Source organism: Herpailurus yagouaroundi, unplaced genomic scaffold (assembly GCF_014898765.1).
Source record: "Herpailurus yagouaroundi ecotype Mexico unplaced genomic scaffold, PumYag 217, whole genome shotgun sequence".
NCBI classification, from domain to species: domain Eukaryota; kingdom Metazoa; phylum Chordata; class Mammalia; order Carnivora; family Felidae; genus Herpailurus; species Herpailurus yagouaroundi.
In genome coordinates this window covers 2,852,253-2,873,241 of record NW_024412448.1, presented here as the reverse complement: position 1 = coordinate 2,873,241, position 20,989 = coordinate 2,852,253, and the positions used below count along the sequence as shown (strand labels likewise).

The 20,989-nt window shown below is 56.0% G+C and overlaps 2 protein-coding genes across 4 annotated transcripts; both read right to left on the bottom strand.

Moving 5' to 3' along the window:
• Positions 1-259: 259 nt before the first annotated feature.
• TMEM235 (transmembrane protein 235) lies at positions 260-4,570 on the bottom strand. The gene is given in 5 exon segments (XM_040456777.1): positions 260-405; positions 408-491; positions 2,651-2,788; positions 2,956-3,036; positions 4,390-4,570. Coding segments are annotated over 5 exon segments (603 nt in total). The 5' UTR covers positions 4,544-4,570.
• Positions 4,571-9,208: 4,638 nt separating this feature from the next.
• Positions 9,209-19,309, bottom strand: BIRC5 (baculoviral IAP repeat containing 5). 3 transcript variants are annotated; one of them, XR_005784979.1, is made up of 5 exons: positions 19,107-19,308; positions 18,510-18,619; positions 16,217-16,334; positions 15,498-15,789; positions 11,175-11,278 (listed from the first exon to the last, which is right to left on the bottom strand). XR_005784979.1 is itself a non-coding variant. In XM_040456555.1 (4 exons), exons 1-4 carry the CDS (start codon positions 19,215-19,217, stop codon positions 11,189-11,191), a joined length of 429 nt encoding a protein of 142 aa, XP_040312489.1. In that variant the 5' UTR covers positions 19,218-19,306; the 3' UTR covers positions 9,209-11,188. The 3 variants fall into 3 exon arrangements, 2 of the variants coding, with proteins under 2 accessions (XP_040312489.1, XP_040312490.1); XM_040456555.1 differs by lacking the exon at positions 15,498-15,789 and having other exon boundaries at positions 9,209-11,278; positions 19,107-19,306; XM_040456556.1 differs by lacking the exons at positions 11,175-11,278; positions 15,498-15,789 and adding an exon at positions 11,525-11,747 and having other exon boundaries at positions 19,107-19,309.
• Positions 19,310-20,989: the final 1,680 nt, after the last annotated feature.

The window sequence follows — 20,989 nt, the reverse complement described above, 5'->3', positions numbered from 1 at the left end:
CTTGTTGTCTCTTGCTGGGAGCCCTTCAACTCATGCCTGAGAGGAGGCCAAACCAGTTAGTCCTTAAAGGGCACAAACCGGGCACGGGAGGCCCCCAAACATCTGGCTTTGCCAAGCAAGAGGAGACCGGATCCTTGGCTCTGTCCCCAGCCCCCTGCCCCACCCCCAGGGGTGCCCTCCCAGCCAGAGCTCCAGCCAGGCCTAGGCATGCGAAGGGAAACTGAGCCCCTCTCCCCGCCGCCGCTCGCCCCTCTGAGACTCAGATGACCACGGGGCGGGGGACACCCGGCTGCCGGCTCAGGCTGAGGGCTTGGGCCGCTGTGAGCAGGGGGAGGCCGCTGAGTGCCTCCGAGGCGCAACAGCCCCAGGCCGGGGCTGCGGACCAGCCGAAGCTGATGCGGACGTCCGGGGGCCGTACTGGTGGGCAGTCTCAGGGAAGGCCAGGTGCGAGTAGCCGGTGTAGATGCTGACCCCCACCAGGGTCAGGGCACCTGGGGGAGGGGGCAGGGGGACCACTCCGTGGGGCTGCCCGCTGGGGGCAGCTGCCTAACCAGGTCCTGGCCAAGGCGGTCCTGCAGACACGGCCTCGGAGCCCCTGTCCACTGGCCTTTGGGGGAAGCGGAGGCTCCTATCCAGTCCCCGAACTCACCCCACAAAACCCCTTACAAACAGCACCACCTACACCCCAGCAACGGTCCCGACTCACATAAACCATCTCTGTATCCCAGCACCCTCCTGTATTCCCCGGAGTCCCCAACACACACACACACACACACACACACACACACACACACACAGCTAGTGACCTCTACTGGGAGTCGGGGGCTCCAGAGCTCTGACCAGGCCCCCTCTTCCTTGCACATCCCCCCCGCTTCATTGGGTTACCCCCTCCTCTCCTTCTGGCTCTAGCCTAAGTGTCCGGCCTCTGCCGGCCCTCTCCCCGCCCCCAAGATCTCCGATCCAGGCCCTGCCTGCCTGATCCCATCACCCGGTCTTCCCCTGAGGAGAACACCCTCCTCCCTCTGACACTCCGACTTTGCACAGGGTGCTGGGTGCAGTGACCCTGTGCCCAGAGGTTCTAGGGCAAGCTAAGAGTTGGGCACTGGGACATTTTCCTGTTCACCCCGAGTCAGAAGGGCCAGCCCAGAGAAGCACCCCGTGTCCCACAGCTGCAGGCTGAGCCTACCCTTTGTGCCAACTGTAGGAAAGCTGGCTGGGGGGGGGGGGGCACCCCGTCCGGCTGGGTGTTCGCCCCCGACCCCTCTGTCCCTCCTCCTCTTATAGCGCTGATGGTGGGGGGTAGGCGTGGGGCAAACTGGCCTCAGACAGGTCCCCTCAGGGTGACATTCCCGTCCCTGAGCCCCTACAGCCAGTGTGTCTGCCACGTGGATGGGCTCCTGTCAATGATGTCAGCTGACCTGTTTCCAAGGACTCCCCCCCCCCCCCCCCCCCCCCCGCAAGGAGAGCAGTGGTGCAGCCAGACTGGACCCTGGGCGAGGGGAGCACGTGAGGTGTTGCTCTTTGAACCAGGTTCTCCCTCCACCCACTGGCCAGCGCCCTGGTTCTGAGAGCCTAACGCCAAGGTTTCCCGGATACAGTTCTGACTCTTCTCACTGGCTTCCCAAGGTCCTCTTGATTGGATCTGGGCCCACACAGCCGGTCTCTGGGGTCAGGCCACAGCTGATTTCTCCCGCTTGCGTTCTCTAAAGCACACTCACGCCCAGGTTCCCGGTCCCCCAGTCTCTTGGCTCCAGGCAAGCCCGCCGAGTCCGTCTTGTCCAAGGCCTCCCACAGGGCACAGCATCCCCTGGGGAGGAGGCGGGCCTGCCCGAGAGGGAGCCCCAGGCCCACGTGGTCTGGGTCTCAAGTGCCATGGCCCTGACAGTAGAGCTGGCCCGGATGCCAGACTCGGCTCAGACCTCACCCCCCGACAGCACAGGCCACTGAGGACTGACCCTGAGGAGCCCCAGCCCACCGTCAGTGACCTCCGGCCTTGGGCTTCTGGGGGCACCGGCTGGCTGCCAGGGGCAGACGGCACCAAAAAGCCGTGAAGCTTCCTGCTGACCTTGGTGAATCCTTGACCGTCTCAGCTGGAGGCTGGGACCACAGAGAGGCCTCGGCTGCACCCCTACGGGAGTGCCTGGCCCGGTGCCCAGCAGAGTCTAGATGAATGTCAGCTGATGAACTGTCACCAGTCATCGTCTGGGCTAGGCTGGGGTCACTGCCAAGGACTGTGAGGCCCCTTTTCACCTGTCTTAATGCCTGGCCCTGCCCACTCTCCCTCCTCCTACCAGGCCAGTCTGGGAAGGAGAAAAGGTAGGGGTCAGCCCATGCCCTTCCTGCGGGTCTAGTAGGGCAGGTCGTGGGGTCGCCTCAGGGAGTCTCATGCCTCCCATGCCTAGAAGCTCAACCTCGGGGCTCCTCCATCCCTCGATCTAGGCCCACAGCCAGAACCCCTGCCCCTGTCCCTACTATAAAGGCCTCTACCCCTGCCCCTGCCCGTATCAAGGCTGCTGCCACCCAAGGTGCCTTTGGCTGCTGCTGCTGGATCCCCAGGGTGGGCCCAGGCTCAGCACAACCGATGGGAGCGGGGAAAGGGTGGCAGGAGAGGAGGCACGCCCTCCCAGGACCCATGGCCCCCAGGACTCACCTCCCAGCAAGAAGTAGCAGCCGGCGGAGAGCAGCAGAAGGACGCTCTGTGCCAGGGAACCGAAGAGGCCGCAGATCCAGCCGCACACGACAAGGACGAGGCTCAGGGGCAAGACCACCATGACAGCTCGGGGGAGGGCTGCCAGGAGCGGGGGCTCAGGGTGCGGGCGGGGACACAGACTGACCCCCCCAAGGCAGATCCAGGTGAGCGCTTCAGAGTCCTGTCTGCCTGGAGGTCTGCCTTCACAGGACAGTCTCACCTGGAGACTGGGGAAGGGACGGGCGTGACTCGGGCCCAGGACTCACAGACGAGGCGCTGCACCGAGGTGGAGGCATCCAGGCTCTCGCCGGCAAAGGGGTCGCTCAGGGGGACGCAGCTGTTTTGCCCTGCAAAGCAGAAAGGACTCGAAACCTGGTGGGCTGGACAGCTGCCGGGCCCCCACCCACCCTGTGTCCCTCTGAGGTGGGTGGGCCTGTGGGCACACGGCGAGGTTCCTGCCAGAACCCAGTGGGCTGACCAGTGGCCCCGGAGCCCCGTCAGATTCTCTCCTGGACCCCAGAGCCGTGGCTCCAAATGGGTTTGGAGGGTTTCAGACCTCGTGTTTTGTTTCTACAACATACACACGATACCTACACGGATGCCTGTCTACAGTTTCACACTGCCCTCAACCTTAAGCCCGGGGCCATGTGCGTGCTCACATGTGGCTTTGCCCGGACAGGAAAAGGTGCAGGTCATGGGGTGTCTGACTCCTGCACACACGTGCACACGCACCCACGTTTGGAAACACACGGGCACACGCACGCGCACACAGTCACACACACAGAGATGCTCACACGTTGATTCATACACACAGGGACACATGCTCACCACACACATTTCCGTGCACACACACTTGCACTCACACTGACGTATGCACACACGTTCACACCCTCTCGCAGATCCTGCTGACCCCCAGGGCTGGTTCTGTGCAGGGGAAGCCCCCCGGGGCGGGGGGTGGGAATGCCCTCCTCTCTCTGGACCTGGCAGCATCTATACAGGTCTGCAATGCACGTGGCACTCCTGTTTTATGCCCGTGTGCATGTCAGACGATCAGGTGGGGGCAGCGGTGTGTGTGTAGAGAGATGGTGGGGGGGGGGGGTCTCAGCCCAGAGCCCTGGCTGTGCCAGGCTCAACTGTGAAGACAGCAATCAAGACACGGCTGGTGGTCACCTTTCCAGGGTGCCTTCCCAGGGGCCCCATACCCCTTGGTGAGGAGGAACCGCAGAGTGGCCCCTGGGTGCCCCCTGTCCCTGCCTCTGCCCCCTCCTTCCTGCCGCCGCCCCCCACCCAGCTTGCATCCTGAGAAGCATCATTCTCTCCCTCTCCGGCAATGACTTGCAGGCTGAGCAAGGACAAGGTCAGGCATCAGCCAGCAGCAGAGCTCACTGAGAGCCTGGGGCTGACCGGTCATCTGTCAAGTACCTGCCGCTGCTCCTAACACAAGACACCCCGCCCCCACCCCGACACACACACCAGGGCGGGCAGGGGACTGGCCACGGCTCCTGCTCCCCAGGCTCTTGGGTCCTTAAGGGGTCCCGCAACCCCCCCACCCCCGCCCCCCAACACATTCATTTCCCGCGCCTGCACTGGTAGCCCGACTGTCACCACCCAGCCGGTTCTGGGAGGGGACGGAGGTGGCGGCGTGCGGGGGCGCCACCCTGGCCGCGCCCTCTGTGCCCCGGGCCCGCCACCCGCCGTACCTTCGCAGACGCGCCAGAGCCCGGAGGGCCAGGACCGCCGCGCGGCGCGCCCCGTGCGGTTGCCCGCGTCCGCCACCTCCAGGACGTACCGGTAGTCGCTGGCCACGGCGGCCGCCAGCAGCGCGAAGCTGAGCAGCGCGCCCAGCCGGGCCATGCGGGGCTCGGGGTGCAGGGTCCCGGGGAGCGGGGAGGGCCGCGGGAGTGGGAGAGTGCGGGGGGCGATGGGGAGCGGGGCGTGGGGGAGCCCGGCCGGGCAGGGGGCGCCCGGGATTTGGTGAGCCGGGGCGGGGAGTAGGGGGGCAGGGTTGGGGGGACGCGGGGAGCCAGGGCGGGGAGGGGAGCCAGGGCGGGGAGGGGCGCCTGGGATTTGGGGAGCGGGCCGGGGTCAGGGTTGGGCGCGGGGAGCCGGGGCGCGCAAGCCGGTGCGTCCGCTCTGAGCCTCTTCCGGACGCGGCGCCCCCTTTTCTGCCTGCGCGCTGGCCTCGCGATACGCCCCCCACCCCGCCCCAGGTTCGCAGGAAGATCGGTCCCACCTCTCGGCGATGGCGATCGCAGAGCTGGGCCCCAGGGGACAGAACGAAGTCTCAGAGCGGCAGGTAGCGCCGCTGCGGACCTGGGTTCAAATCCCAGCGAACCGAGGGGCCGGCCGCTGGACTGGATCCCGGGACAAATGTCTTAATCGCTCTAAACCTTTGAGTTTTCAGCCTCCAAACGGCCGGGCCGAGGAGGAGGAAGGGTGGGGCCTGCGTCGTCCCAGGAGGGGGCTCAGCAGGCAGCTGACAGCCTGAATGGTGGGAGGCAGCCGCCCCTGGCTGGGGCACTTGGCCGCTGGCTGGCCCTGCGGTCCTGGTCTTAATCGGTCTCCGACTAACCAGAGGGATCCGGTGAAGCAGGGTGGGTGGGCAAAGGGCCTAGGCAGGCTGGCGAGGGGGCCGCAGGAGGGTGAAGGCTTGCTTCCAGTTAGCTTCCAATTACAAATGTCACAGGGGGCAGGGCCCGGCTCTGCCTGTCCCTCACTCACTCAGCAAACATGGACGAGGCGCCTTCTAGGACACGGTCAGACGCCGTGGGTGGGAAGCAGGGGAGTCTCAAAGGGCCCCCACCCAGGAGCAGGCAATGACTTGCATGGTAGGGAGGGGGCTCTCTTGGGTGCAATTGTGGGTGATGGGGGGGGGGGCTTCTCTCTGGGCCCCTGGATGGTGGGTGGCTGCCCCACAGGGCCGGGCAGAGCCTGCAGAGACAGGGTCCGAGGCTGACATCCACATCGTCACTGAAGGTGGCCCTTCTCGGACCAAGTAGCTTCATGACCCAGGGTCACCCAGGCTCTCGTTTCTGAATGTTCCAGCCCTTTTCCTCCACTAGATTTGAGGAATACAGTCAGGAAGCAGTCATTGAGACACTACCTCAAGCATTCAGAGCCCATGGAATCATTTGGGGCTCCTGCAGGCTGTGCACCTTTCCAAGGCTGGGTTGGGGCACAGAGCAGGCCTAGGGGCTTCCCGGCTGTGGCATTGTGGGTGCCCCCGCCCTGCTCCGAAGCTGGGGAGTACCTGGGGGGGCGGGCTTCCCCTCTCAGGGGGCATTGGGCCTGGCAGGTGAAAGAATTCAGCAAACACAAAGCAGGTGTTCTGGGTGAGACAGGCATCTACAAAGCAGGTGAGAAGGGCAGGGAGCATGGAGGTGGGGCTTGCGGGGCAAAAGGGTGACTAGTGACCCTAACGTTTACCTATAAGGTGACAAGGACCAAGATTGCTTTAGTTGGCTCAAAGCCTTCCTGTGGGCTTGAAGGACGAATCTAGGGACGGGGAGAACCGAGGAGCCCCTCTCTGGCTGTGTGCTCTACACGTTCCTTCCCAGTGACGCCCGCTGTTCAGCCAGAGCTGGTTTCGAAGGGTCTTCTTTGCACCCCCATAAAACTTAAACAGGATTCTGCTGTCAGGGCCAGGGCCAGCACTGCTTGAGGCCACTGTTCCCACAGGGCCATGCAGCTCTGTGCAGAATAGACAAGTATTTCCCCCACACCGCAGTGCAGACGGCCAGGCTAGCAGTCCACGCCTCACTGCTTTAAAGTTCAGTGTTTTTAAACCCAATGTGAAGTTGGAGCCGCTGACTGGATTGTCCCCCAGGCAGTAAGCACTGGCCCTCGAGGGGCTACTTTGATGAATTCCCCCAGTCTCTGTCCTTGGGATGGACCCAAATTATACCCTAGCCTGGTTCTGGAAAAGTGCCACTTTTCAGAGTGACCCCCCCCCCCCGTTTTCACCGCTCATCCGTCTTCCGTCAACTCTTAACTCATGATTAGAGCTGTCGGTGGCCACCTGGCAGGCACCACGCCCATCTCCAGGACATCGCCACCAAAATCAGGGACAGGAGGGACCTGGCCCTAACTGGGAGGCAGCCAGCCACATTCCTAGTCAGTCTCATCCCCGGGGACCGACAGACCTATGAAGGGCTCCTCACAACCAGCTGGGCTTGACAACATCTGTCCACCCGTGAGCCTGGTCACCTCTGATGGAGCTTTGCTAACAGGGTAACAGGAAGGTGCCACTGATGCCCCATCACAGGATGCGCCTGCAGTCTCTGGGACGTACGCTTCTGTTCCCTCTGCCTGGCACACCTTTCCCTTCTTTGGTCGTCTGGCAGCCTCCTCCTTGCTCCTGGACAGACAGCTCAGTTCTTTCATCTCCACCCAATGCAGAGTTCACGGTCTTCTCAGCCTCCACACCATACGGCCGTTTGTTGGCCTTGGTCTTCCCGAGTTCCCTGCAGGAGACGAGTCCTCTCTGGCCTTCGTTCAGCTCCTGGACGTAGCATGCGCACACAGCAGACACACAAGCATCTGAGTGAATGAGTGGGCAGATGTGACCACCGTGGGATCAGGTGGGAAATAACCACAGAGAAGCCAAGGCCCCGGTTTGGCTGGTCAGCTGAAAACAGGCTCAAATCCTGTAGGCTGAGCCCAGGGGTGAGGAAAGCCCTGGCTCAGCTGCTCTGCTCTAAGGGCTAGACTCACCCTGGCTGGGCCCAGACAAGAAAACCCTTTGTGCCGGCAACACTGGTTCACAGCAAGCTGAGCTGCACAACAGAACCTTCTTTTCTTTCCAATTTTTATCGAGAGAAAGAGAGAACACACGCGAGAGCGGGGGGAGGGGCAGAGAGAGAGACTCCCAAGCGGGATCCCCTTGGTGAGTGGGTGAGTGCGGAGCCCGATGCGGGGCCTGAACTGTGAGATCACGAACTGAGCCGGAAACCAAGAGTCGGAAGCTTCACTGAACCACCCAGGCGTCCCAACAGTAAAGATGCTGCAAACAAGTACAGACATTTTACTGTAGTTACAACAGGACAAAGTGGGTGAAGGGTACATGGGGCCCCTTCGTACTATCTTTTCAAGCTCCCATGAATCTTAGTTCACATTTTTAAAAATGTTGTACTGGATCAACGGAAACCCTGGGGAGGCAGGTTTCAGTCCCGTAGAACGAAGGCCTTTTCGACAAAGTCTGAAAAATGGATCTCAAGATAGGCCTCAGCCCCCAGTCAGGCAGTTGACCCCGGCCACACCTGAAAGGCCGGGCAGCATCATGAATCAGGGAGGGCCCACCTCTGAGGCCAGGATGCCTGGGTTCAAGCCTTACCCCTAATACTTACTAGTTGTACCATCTTGGACAAGCTTTGCCTCTTTTCAAGTCTACACACACACACACACACAATGCAGGTAAGATTACAGGAGGCTTCAGAGACGATTTTGAGTTATTTTCAAGGGCAATCTGCAAAGAATGGTCAGCACCCCAAAGGGGTGCCGACCTGCAGACAGTGGCAAGTGGCTCCGTACTTGGCAGGTCACTTTGGGTCAGGCCGGTCCTCTTCACAGTGCTGGGGCAGGTGGACGATTCGATTCCCGAGGCAGACCGCAGGGCTCTAACCTCTAAATCACCCTGACAACCCACCATCCGCGCTGAGCGTGGAGCCTGCCTAAGATTCTCTCTCTGTCCCTCTCCCCACTTGCGCTCTCTAAAGAAAGATTAAAAACAAAAACGAAAGACAGAAAATACATTGGTAGAAGTGCAAACGTGGGAGGGACTGAGGGTCAAGCTCCAGCACGGTCCCGTTCCACAGCCCAGCCCGACAAAGCCAAGAACTTCATCACTGCCCGCTGTGCAAAGGGCCAGCTTCTCTACAAAGCCGACCTGTAAGGACCAGTTATTAAGGTGAAGTATCCACGTACCGACTGGCACAAATAACCAAAAATAAGCAACTTCGAGGAGTATAGAGGCTAGAATGCTTTCTCCCCCAACTACTGCAATAAATATTCTCCAACATTGAAGGGAAATGCACACTTTACTCAACGACTGAGATGTGGCAGAAAAATAGAAGACTGAGATGTGGGGCGCCTGGGGGGCTCGGGTGGTTAAGCAGCCGACTTCAGCTCAGCTCATGACCTCATGGTTTGTGAGTTCGAGCCCCACGTCGGGCTCTGTGCTGACAGCTCGGAGCCTGGAGCCTGCTTCGGATTCTGTGTCTCCCTCTCTCTGCCCCTCCCCTGCTCGTGCTCTGTCTCTCTCTCTCTCTCAAGAATAAAAAGTAAACATTAAACAAATTTTTAAGAAGAAAAAGAAGCCGGAGATGCATCTTGCATAGCTGGTTCACACCTGGAACGGGTCCAGACGACACGCACAAGTGGGCCTTGTGGCCCAGGGCAGGCTTTGTGTCTGCCAAGGCTCAGCCCTTCCCCACACCCGTGTGGGCGGGAAGCAGCAGTTGGCAGGCTAGGGAACCACAACAAAAACCCAACAAGACTTTAAAAACCCAGGAGACCCTGAAATGAAGTGTTTGAAATGAAGTAGTTTTTATTTTTCAGAAATGGCGGGATGACCTCCAACCGGGCCGAAACAATCCACCCTGCAGCTCGATTTCACGGAGGGAGAAAATCTGTCACCGTAACTGCTGTGTGAGCCTCTGGGAGGACAGCAGGGAGAACCGGTGTGGAGACGACGACGTGGGCGGGACACGGGTGTGCGGGAGCGAGCAGCGGCAACGGACACTCGGCCAACCAGGGCCGACGGATCACCCGCAGTGGCCTCCGAGTCCCCACACGTCTGAGGCGAGTTCCTGAGCCACTGCACTGTGCTCAGGGAGGGAGAACCGGCGTGCGGCTGACGACTCAGTCGGGCTGTCTAGTGGCGAAGCAATTTCATAAACGACAATTTCTGCTACCCACTTCCTGCTACCTTGCTCTGTCTCCAAATCCACCTAAGGGTCACCCTGTTTGCCCAATGACTTGGGACGGCTTTGTGCTCACTTAACTGTAGTTCGTGATGTTCTGTGAAGTAATAATTCAAACAAAGTAAGAAAAGGACATTGCAGAACCTTAGAAGCTGAGGATGTGTCTCACACAGACATCGTGACACGAGAAAGCCAGCCGAGGCAGCACAGGTTTCATGATGCCACGTAAGACGAAGAAACCACAGCTCAGGTTCAACAAGTGCAGGGACCGGACCCCCTGGAGGGCAGCCTGTGCGAGGGCACTGCGGCCAGGCCCGAGGGAGCACCCCAACTGCCATGCTCGTCACCACTGCTCCAACTTGTACATCACGCAATTGATGCTCTTGTAAAAGATTGCAAACAATGTAAACAAGTTCCCTATAAAAACAAGTTTCCCCCCAAAGAGAGTCCCGATCCACCTTTTAGGTCCATCGATTCCACTGCCTTCCTTGAGGAGGGTTCACATTACAAAGACACAGGTGCCCTGTCAGCCACCTGAGCCACGTCATGAACAGGAAGCAGCTGTTTGCAGAGGCCCGGGAACAGAAAGACCAGGAAACTCCTTCCACGGGTTTCTCGTCCCACCCTGCCTGTCCCCAGCCGTGTGACGGCTCCTCCAGAGCAGGGTGCCAGGCCTCTAGAAAACGCACTGTCTCGCATTAAGGACCTCTTCCTCACCCGTTTTAGAGAAATGTCACAACCTTGTGGTGTGCCTATGGTGCCCACTGGAGGTGAAGAGATATCTGGGCTTCACTGTCAAGACCTCTGCCCTCCCCCACCGCACTCCCGCCGTCTGGGCTTCTGTCACACCTCGAGGCCCGAGGCAGTCTGGGGTTGAATTCCACCAGCTCCCCCGGTATGAACTTGAAGATCACAAAGTGACGAGACAGGCGAGGAAGCCCCTTCCCACACACGGCACCTTCAGAGCTTTGGCAGGGGTGGGATTTTGTATAATCCGCTCTGGAGTAAGGGAGGCCCGTGCGGTACCACAGACCTGACGGGGAAAAAGGGTGGCCGCGCGACTTGTCACATCCAGGTGAGGTGACACGGGGTGCTGACCACACGAGACACGCGCGCTAGAAACTTAGATTATTACACAAATAACATCTAAAATGGTCTCCTTCACTCTCTGTTTGTCCAGTCACAGCAGACCCACAGTAGCATTCAGGCATCGAATCTCAGGCTCCACAGCTAGTCAACCTGAAGCCCAGATGTTTCCCTGTGAAAGGGCTCTGCCCACGAGAACACTCTTGTCACCTGGTCACCCTGGAAAGTCCAGGAACCAACGGCCCAGAAACCACCGAAGAAAAAAGAGAGAGAGACAGACTCAGTTGTTGTGCTCAGCAGCACCGGCTGCACAAAGAGGAGCCCCCGGCACCACTTGCAAGAAAAAAACAAAAGCATGGCTTAAATATTCTAATTTCAAAACGTGGACGTCCTTTCCTAAGGCGCGGTGAAAGGGCCCCAGAAGAGCCGGTCACTCTGGGGCGCGTGCGTGGGCAGCCGCGCTCCGCTCCGGGCCCAGCGTGGTGGCCGGGGGTCACTCCAGGGCCGCCAGCTGCTCAATGGCACAGCGCACCCTCTTTGCAGTCTCTTCAAATTCTTTCTGTTTATGGTTGGTTTCCTTTGCCTGGAAAAAAAAAAAAAAAGGCCATGTGAACCTGAACTGTGCTTCCCAATCACACCCTGCAGGTAAGATCAAAAGGGGAAAATAAGGAAGCATTTACTGAGCACCTAAGTAAATCGGGTGCTGTGCCAGGGTGGGGACACCCAGCCATACGGGGTGAACGTGCTGATTCAACTCAAGGGCCTGTCATTTAAACTGCACCCCAATAATTATAACAGACGACATATGCGCAAACACCATTCCACCTGCTTCACACCCATGAGCTGCTTTATTGTTCAGCGTCCCTGTGAGGCAGGCGTATCATTATTTCCATCATACAGATGAGGAAACCGAGGGCCAGCGGCGTGTCCAACTGTCTGTGGAAGGGCCCTGCTCTCGACCAGCACCCTGCACGGCTTCCGAAGCTCCCCCAGGTGAAGTCCAGAGCCCTCTCCTTGTCCACTCAGAGACACTGCTGAACATCAGCTTTCTCCTAAAACAGAAGAACTTCTTTTGCCGCCAGGCGCTCCCGGAACCTGCCTTCCGACCTTGTCATTCCCCTAAGCGTTCTGTCCAGGAGAACAAATGCCGACCTCATTAGCAGATCCAGGGACCTTTTCCCCTACCCTAATCTGTGTTCTCCTTGGCTTCTCTGACACATTAAAAACGAACAGACCTTTACTGGGTTGAATTTGTTTTCTAGGGGCAACTGCCTCTTGATTTTCAGCTCAGGTATGATCCCACGACCATGGGAGTACTCTGTGTGGAGCGTGGAGCCTGCTTAAGGTTCTTTCTCCCTCTCTCGCCTTTGCCCCTCTCCTCCATTTGCATGCATGATCTCATACATATATACATATATACATATGTATATATATATATATATATATATGTATATATGTATATATATAGTTGTCTAATTAGAGGCTAACTTAAAACAAAAAAGTTACTTTTCAAGGGGCACCTGGGTGGCTCAGTCGGTTAAGCCTCTGACTTCGGCTCAGGTCACGATCTTGCGTTCATGGGTTCAAGCCCCACGTCAGGCTCTGTGCTGACAGCTCCAAGTCTGGAGCCTGCCTCTGATTCTGAGTCTTCCTCTCTCTCTGCCCCTCCCCTGCTCACACTCTGCCTCTCTCTCAAATATAAATAAGAATTAAAAAGAATTACTTTTCAATATGTACTTTTTTGGATATCTTACTTTTGCTGCATGTATAAGGCTAAAATTACTAATTAAAAAATTACTTAAAAAAATAAGATTTAACATGAAAAAGGGCAAACAGCACATGACAAGAAACAGTGTGCCTAGTAACGGAGCCTCGTCTTTACTGACAATGGAAAGATGACAGTGGCTTTTTGTTGTTGTTGTTTTTAGAGTAATCTCTACACCCAATATGGGGCTCAAACTCATGACCTACACACATCAAGAGTTGCACACTGTCCCCACTGAGCCAGCCAGGCGCCTGGCCCATGGCCTTGCAAAATATATTTTTTATTTACTTTCTTCTTCCCTTTCAAAAAAGCCTAAAATTAATTAAGCCCCGATGTACACAGTCTGTAATTTAACCACCACAACACGGAGGTCAACATCTCCATTTTATCTATTTTCTTAATAAAGGTGGATCAAAGCAAAATTCAGAAACTCACTATGAAAAAACACAATAAGGGGCACCAGGCTGGCTCAGTCGGTTAGGCGTCCAACTTCGGCTCAGGTCATGATCTCGCGGTTCCTGAGTTTGAGCCCCTCGTCAGGCTCTGTGCTGACAGCTCAGAACCTGGAGCCTGCTTCAGATTCTGTCTCCCTCTCGCTCTGCCCCTCCCCAACTTGTGCTCTGTCTCTCTCAAAAATAAACATAAAAAAAAAATTATTAAAAAAATAAGTAAGTTAAAAAAAAAGCATATTAAAACTCACTGAGCACACGTGCTATCTGGAGCTTAGGACCCCTTTTTCCTTCCTCTCGTGCCTCACTTTATCCTCACTGTTGGTGCCCACAAACTCAAGCCTGGCACTTCTCTGCTGCTCCCGTATGAAGTTCGTCCCCCGAACAGACTTATTTTCTAATTGGTTCCACTGTATTTCATTTTTCTCTAAATGCAGAGGTGGCTGTGCAGCAGCAGAAAACGAGTCACAGGGCATGCGGCGTGCTCCCAAGTTAGACCCCCGACAGCCCCGGCCGTCTACCGATGCAGCAGGCCTTCTGTGCGTCAGGACCCGGGTGGGCTGCTCATCGGTGATCCCGTCGCGCTGTTTAGCGCCTCACATTTAAATCTGGGGCCTCAGAAATCCACAGCCTCACAGCAAACATTTGTCCCTTCGGTGTTCGTGTACCCCAAAACAATTATTCCATCGTGTTCTTTTGCCAGAACGTCTGGCAAACGATTATCTTAAACTACATGCTGCAATCACATAACTGATTTAATAAGTCATTCAAAGTTTCAGCCTCCAACCTTACTTACCCCTACAGAACACGAGGTTTGCGTGCCGGCCCGCCTCCGGGAGGGCGGTACCCTAGAGTGCCCACCTGGGTGCTCCAGGGCGAAGCAGACAGGCCTCTGGTGATGCCGGTCCCCTGCACTTGGCTCTGACTCGACGTGACCATCCATTCACATGGAAACGTGCATGGGGACCCGAGTTTTATTTTATACTAGCGATAAATTATTTGCAGCAGGGGCGTCTGGATGGCTCAGTTGGTTGAGCATCCAACTCTTGATTTTGGCTCAGGTCACGGTCTTGCGGTCTGTGGGTTCACGCCCTGCTTGGGATTCTCTCTCTCCCCCTCTCTCTGCCCCTCCCCTGCTCATGCACGCATGCGTGTGTGCTCTCTCTCTCTCAAAATAAGTGAATAAACTTAGAAATTATTCACAGCAAATCACAACTGGCTGACACTCTACAACACCACGTCCAGCAAAACCTCTCGCAATGACAAAAATACCACGCAGCGCAGCAGCGACTGGCCGCATGCAGCCGTTGGACAGGTGAGATGCTGTTCGTATGACCGGAGCACCAAATTCTGCATTTTACAGAATCTTCATCATAAAAGCCAAGTGTGGCCGGTGGCCACAGTGCTGGGCAGCACAGCTCTAGAACGTCACAGTGGTATAGTTGAGTGCCACGGGCCGATAGAAACTTTCCTGTTGTGGAAGTAGTATAAACCAAATAAGGAAAGTCTGAAAGCTCACACTTTGCATTCTTCTTTAAAATACATAAGTTTCAAAATGATCTGGAAGGAAACACATCCGTTAATGGTGGGCACCCTAAGTATAGAGGTAGGTACGGCTTTTGATTCTTCCTTACAGGAATTTATATTATTTATTTTATAATTAAAGTAATAAAAATAAATGCATCATGTTAAAGTATTTCCTTATCCTGACTTGAGGAGAACAAAAGCGGCCCTTGGTGGAAAGCAAAGCATTTTCTTCCCACCCCCGCACTTCGGGTCCCCTGGATGTTCACCTGGTCCGGTTCCGCCCCACCGCTGTGCACGCAGATGCTGGTGACCGAGCGTCTCTCGGTGGGCTTCCCGCTCCAATGAGCCCCCCTCCCCACGGACTGACTGCCCTCACCCAAGAGCCCCCCACTTGACATCGTTTTGTCTGTTTCAGTGCCGCACAGCTCGGTTTCAGCCGCCCCGGGCCACACTTCAGTCTCCCTCCTGCTTGCCGGAGGACGGCTTTCTCACGACTGTCCCCTAAGTACGCAGGCTGCTCTGTCACCTAGAATGGGGTCAGCCAGCTATGGTCTGCGGGACACATGGCTTGTTTCTCATACAGTCATTAGGCGAAGGATGGTTTTCACGTTTTTAAACGGTTGCGAGAAGCAGAACAGGAATACTACCTAACAGAAACCAGGCGGCCCTCGAAGGCCCGCGAAGGCTAAAATACCTCGGCACTTCACAGGTGTGCGGGCCCCCCGCCTAGAAGGCTCTCCCCAGCCCACTTCCCGATTCCAACACTGCAGCTCCCAAGGCCCCCACGAGTCAACACCTCTTCCACACCTTGCTGTACTGACCACCAATTTCTTCCCCCTTCCTAACAAAACATGACTGGCCCTCAGCATTTAAAACCTACCCTACCGGAACTATTTTGTAACCATCTCTAAAAGGGAATGTCGTTTTCAATCAAAAACGGACCGCAGAAACCGGGAGGGCGGGGCAGATCAGCCTTCCATTTTGCAGCAGGGAAAGTGTGGCCAAGGCTGGTCTCAACCCGCAAAGCCCACGCGTGGCAGGGACAGAACCAGGACACTGACCGCCAGCCCAGCGCTTCGCTGTGGTATCAACCCCCGAACGTCTGTGCTCTGTAACACGGCCAACTTAGCAGATAAAACTCGGGAAAAAAACCAAACAAACAAACAAAAAAAACACAAAAAAAACCCCAAGTAATAGAGAAAAAATTAGCTCTATTAAGAAACTATTCCCTGCGTACCTGAGATTCAGATTTAACGGGGAGCCCCGATTTTCTCTACGGTCTGGGCTGCTGGGTTCCCACGCCTTAGTGGGTCCGCAGGTTCACGCCTCTCCTCTCCGGATACCCTAGGATGCCTGTCCCCAGTGAAAGTTCACTTGCAGAAACCCAAGGTCCTTTCCCCCAACACCCACAATGCTCCTTCCCCGAAATGGCGCTATGTGCTCCCAAACCCTCTGTCCCCACCACGCTCACACACCACATGAACGGCCTCCCACAGACCGTCGCCGAAGGCAGGAGCGCCAGTCTAACCACCGCCGTCCCACCACCAAAGGCACCTCACGCTAAACACAGGAGGGAGCACGTTTCTCTCCGATCTGACTGCACGACCCCAAGGCCACATTCCAGGACAGATGCTTTCCTGTCCTTTGTATCCTCACATGTGCATCCGAGGGGCTTCAAATGTTACTGAGGAGAAGAGCCCCTCCAAAATGAGGGGCAGGGAGCTCAGTGGTACAGGTGCTCAACAGCTTGCCCTTGGTTCTTATTCCCGATAATACATACAATTTTGTTCTTGGCTCTCTCTTTGTCCAGTTTCAAAAATTCACTGAGGGTTAACTCTTCAAACTGCTTCTTGACAGAAAGAAAGGCACAACCAGATGAATGCTTCTTATGTTCCTCTCTAGAAAAATCAATACAGGAGAGGGTCAGGAGAGAAGAGTCAGGGAGACGGAGAAGAGCAACCGTCTGTCACCAACACCCACCACCCGCCTCACGGACACACCTCCCTCGGCTTCCGGAGCGCAGTGCGAAGTGCACAGGGCCAGCGGGAGGTCCCGGTGCACCCTGCCGCACAGGCCATCTCTGCCCTCCCCCCGCCCCTGTGGACGTCTCGCCGCCACGCTCGGGGCGGATGGGTTTTATACGGAGTCCCGTATAAATGAATAGGCATTTCGACGAATAGGAAGCGTGACACGGTGTGAGCGCAGAGGTAGCACACGCCAAATCCCTCTAAAATCCTCAGGGAAGGAACCGTTTGAAGTAATGTCATTTCCCTGGAATTGCTACATAATCTGCTGGTCCCAAATAAGGGCACCATCGGCCGGGCTTCTCCAGGGGACTCCCCGGCTTCACTCTCTGCGCTGGGACTTTTCCCTACACAGCGGACAGCAGTGACCACAACAGTACCGGAATGAACGCACAGCCACACAAAGACCCAAAGGACAGCCCGCAGAAACTAGCCTCTGAAAATATTCTAGCACTGGGAAATTCACTCCCGGGGGGCCTGGGTGGCTCAGTCCGTTAAGTGGCCGACTCTGGACCTTGGCTCAGGTCATGATCTCTCGGTCGTGGGATCAAGCCCCATGTTGGGCTCTGCCTTGGAGCCTGCTAGGGAGTCTCTCTCTGCCCCTCCCCCACTCGCACAAGCACACTCGCTCACGCGCTGTCTCAAAATGAATGAATAAACTTAAAAAAAAAATTTCAATGGCAAGAATACAGCCAGTACTTTGCCAGTGATCCCTGGTATGATCACCACGCCATCCCAGTCAACGATGGGTCATGAGAGCAAACACATTAGTGAAGACAGCAACTCTCTTCTGGCCAAGGAGAGACAACTCGGGTGATTCTCTAGAGGAAAATATTAAAGTTATGGAAGCGATCGGTCCCAGCAGGGGAAAAAAAGGTGAGAAAAGAATGTGGTATCAGCGTCACATACAGAAGGTCAGCTGTCACTGTCTATCTGAACATATACACAGAATTTTATTTATTTATTTTTAACATTTTATTTATTTTTGAGACAGGGAGAGACAGAGCATGAACAGGGGAGGGGCAGAGAGAGGGAGACACAGAATCTGAAACAGGCTCTAAAGCAAGTTCTGGATGCAAAACAAATCATTACCCACAGAAGAGAACACACACTGTGTAGGGGCGCCTGGGTGGCTCAGTCGGTTGGAGGTCCGACTCAGCTCAGGTCATGATCTCACGGTTGGTGGGTTTGAGCCCTGTGTCGGGTTCTGTGCTGACAGCTCAGAGCCTGGGGCCTGCTTCGGATTCTGTGTCTCCCTCTCTCTCTCTGCCCCTCCCCCACTTGTGCTCTGTCTTTCTGGACGCCTGGGCGGCTCAGTAGGTTAAGTGTCTGACTTCAGCTCAGGTCATGAGTTCGAGTCCTGTGTTGGGCTGCCGGTTGTCAGCAGAGCCCCCTCTGTCCCCCTCTCTCTATGACCCTCCCCTGCTTGCGCATGCTCTGTCGCTCTCTCTAAAAAAAAAAATAAAAACATTTAAAAGGGTGGTTTCTGTGGTACATGAATTACAGTTCAATAAAGTTTTATTTAACTAAAAAATTGTAATGTTTATATTTGATAGAGACAGAATGTGAGCGGGGGAGGGGCAGAGAGCAAGGGAGACGCAGAATCCGAAGCAGGCTCCAGGCTCCGATGGGGAGGGGGTGGGGTGTCCTCGAACCCATGAACGGCGAGATCATGACCTGAGCCACCCAGGTGCCCCTCAATAAACCCTGAAAAAACTCTGTAACCAGGGAAGCCCGCAGGTCACAACAGGATCCGCTCCTGTATTCTGTCAAACCTGAAAGGCATCAAGTACAGAACCCTAAGAGCGAGCCTTTCTCCGGCATCCACCCTGAGGGCCGTTTGGCCACATCAGGTTTGATTAGGTTGAAAGCACCACCGGGGCACTGACACACAGACTCATCCATCTGCGGTAACTGTTTAGGGCACAAAATGAAATTGCAAAGCCAGGGCCCCATCGCTAAGTTTTTGCAGGCCCCGCCCACAACAAAAGACGGGGGTGGAGCCGGGGCTCCCTGGAAGCGGCAGCGAGGCCGGCCCGGGGGACTTACATGGGGTCATCGTCTGGCTCCCAGCCTTCCAGCTCCTTGAAGCAGAAGAAACACTGAGCCAAATCGGGCTCGTTCTCAGTGGGACAGTGGATGAAGCCGGCCTCGGCCATCTGCAGGGGAGAGCTGAGGCTCAGGTGCTGGCGGGGGCGCTCCGGGCTCCCAGGAGCCCACAGAGGGAGGGGTCGCCCGGGATTCAGGAGCCCATAGAGGGAGGGGTCGCCTGGGACCTGAAGGCCACAGAGGGAGGGGTCGCCCCGGGGGCCCGGGAGTCCACAGTGGGAGGGGTCGCCCCGGGGGACCCAAGAGTCCACAGAGAGACAGGTAGCCCGGGACCGGAAGGCCACAGAGGGAGAGGATGCCTCGGGGGCCCGGGAGTCCACGGAGGGAGAGGTCGCCCGGGATTCGGGAGCCCAAAGAGGGAGGGTCTGCCCGGGACCCGGAAGGCCACAGAGGGAGGGGTCGCCTGGGACCGGAAGCCCGCAGAGGCAGGGGTCGCCCGGGATTCGGGAGCCCGCAGAGGCAGGGGTCGCCCGGGGGGCGCGTCGGGGCCCTGGGGAGGGGCGGGCCTGGGGCCGGCGGGGGGCCGTGCGGTCTCACCCGCTCCGGGGTGCAGGCGCAGCCCTCCAAGAACGGCCAGTTCTTGAACGTAGAGATGCGGTGGTCCTTGAGGTAGAGCTGCCAGGCCGGGGGCAACGACGAAGCGCCCATCCCGACACCGCAACCGCCGAGCGCCGACTCGATTCAAATCCGGAGGTTGGCGGCCGTCGCGGGGCATGTCGGGAACGCACGGTCCCTGAGCGCGCCGCCCGCGGCCTTCTGGGAATGCAAGGCTGGGCGGCGCGGTGCCTGCTGGGAGTTGTAGTCCTTCCGCCCCGTTCCTGCGCCGTCCCCGCAGGCGCTGGTCCCTTCCCCCATTTAGCGCTTTCTCGAATGATTGCAAAGTCTGGTGGGAAGAGGGGCTGAGGAGGCGCTGGAGTCCCTGTAACGGGTTCAGGGACTGGCCCCTGTCGAGCACATATAAATTAAGCCTGTGCCCACTAAACACTCACTCCCCTTTTTCATAAGTTTTTGTAACAAATATTTAATTCACAGATCAGCTTTTGGCTAAATCAAATTTTACCGATAACAGCTTCTGCCAGTTTGGGCCTTCTGGGTTATTTGTACCACGTTCCTATTGTCTGGAGTCAACATTTTAACATCTAAATGTAGTACCTGAAAGAAAAAAATCTCGAGGCTTTCATCAGCGTTAGTAAAGACACTGAGCATGTGCGGTTTTGGCCGTGGTCAGACTAATTTTGTTCATTTCTATGGGTAACAGTCTTTAAGAATTGGATAAGAAACTGGTAGCCTGCAGGGGCCCCTGGCGGGCTCAGTGGGTGGAGCCTGTGACTCTTGGAGTTGTAAATTCAGACCCCTCGTGGGGTATAGAGATTATTTAAACAAGTAAACTTAAAAAGAAAAAAAGTTAGTAGCTTGCATTTATTTCCTAGCCTAATGCAAAAGAAAATTGCGAGCAACACGCGCTTGTTTTAAACTGCATTGCTGGGATTACAAGGGAGGCTGATCATCTCAAACCTGTCACTTTCTTCTTTCCTGTGAATTGCCTCTTCATGTCTGCTTTGCTGTTGGGTTAATGACATTTTTCCTACTGCCGGGTGAGTTCTTATTCAAAAGGCACTTAGCCTCATTTGTCCTGCCCTCCGTGCCCTGGACCCCAGTTTGTTGTCTTTTCACTCTGTCGTATATTTTTTCTTGCAGAAGTTTTAAATTTTTATGCCGTCATATTTATCACTCCTTTTCTTTTTGACTGTTTTTTTTTTAGTTTGTTTGTTTGTTTGTTTACTTTGGTTTTTTTTTAATTTTTTTTTCAATGTTTATTTATTTTTGGGACAGAGAGAGACAGAGCATGAACGGGGAAGGGGCAGAGAGAGAGGGAGACACAGAATCGGAAACAGGCTCCAGGCTCCGAGCCATCAGCCCAGAGCCCGACGCGGGGCTCGAACTCACGGACCGCAAGATCGTGACCTGGCTGAAGTCGGACACTTAACCGACTGCGCCACCCAGGCGCCCCTGTTTGTTTACTTTGTAATCTCAACACCCAAAGTGGGCTTGAACTCAGCACCCACCCCCAAACCCTACCCAATCAAGAGCCACGGGCTCTTCTGACTGAGCCAGCCAGGTGCCCCTGACTTTTATTTTTTGTTTCTGGCTGGCTTCTTTTGTTTTGTTTTTGTCACGCGTAGAAAGGCTTGTTCTGCTCTGAGATGATTTAGAAAAGGTATTCATTGAAGATTTCTTTTGGTTTTCTCTTTTATTGTTAAAGTCTTGATCTTAAAAAAAAAAAGTCTTGATTCTTTCAGAAGTATATCAATGGAAGGTGCATGAAACAGGTTCAGATTTGTTTTCCAAGATCTGGCCAGTTGCCCCCACACTGTCCAGTAAGTGGCTTTGAACAAAGGCAGGTTTGAAACACCACCCGA

Coding starts and splice junctions, on each gene's coding strand:
- BIRC5 (XM_040456555.1), bottom strand. CDS start 19,217: ATGGGCGCTTCGTCGTTGCCCCCGGCCTGGCAGCTCTACCTCAAGGAC. Junction 18,620..19,106: donor GCGCCTGCACCCCGGAGCGG/GTGAGACCGCAC, acceptor TCTCCCCTGCAG/ATGGCCGAGGCCGGCTTCAT. Junction 16,335..18,509: donor GAGCCAGACGATGACCCCAT/GTAAGTCCCCCG, acceptor TGATTTTTCTAG/AGAGGAACATAAGAAGCATT.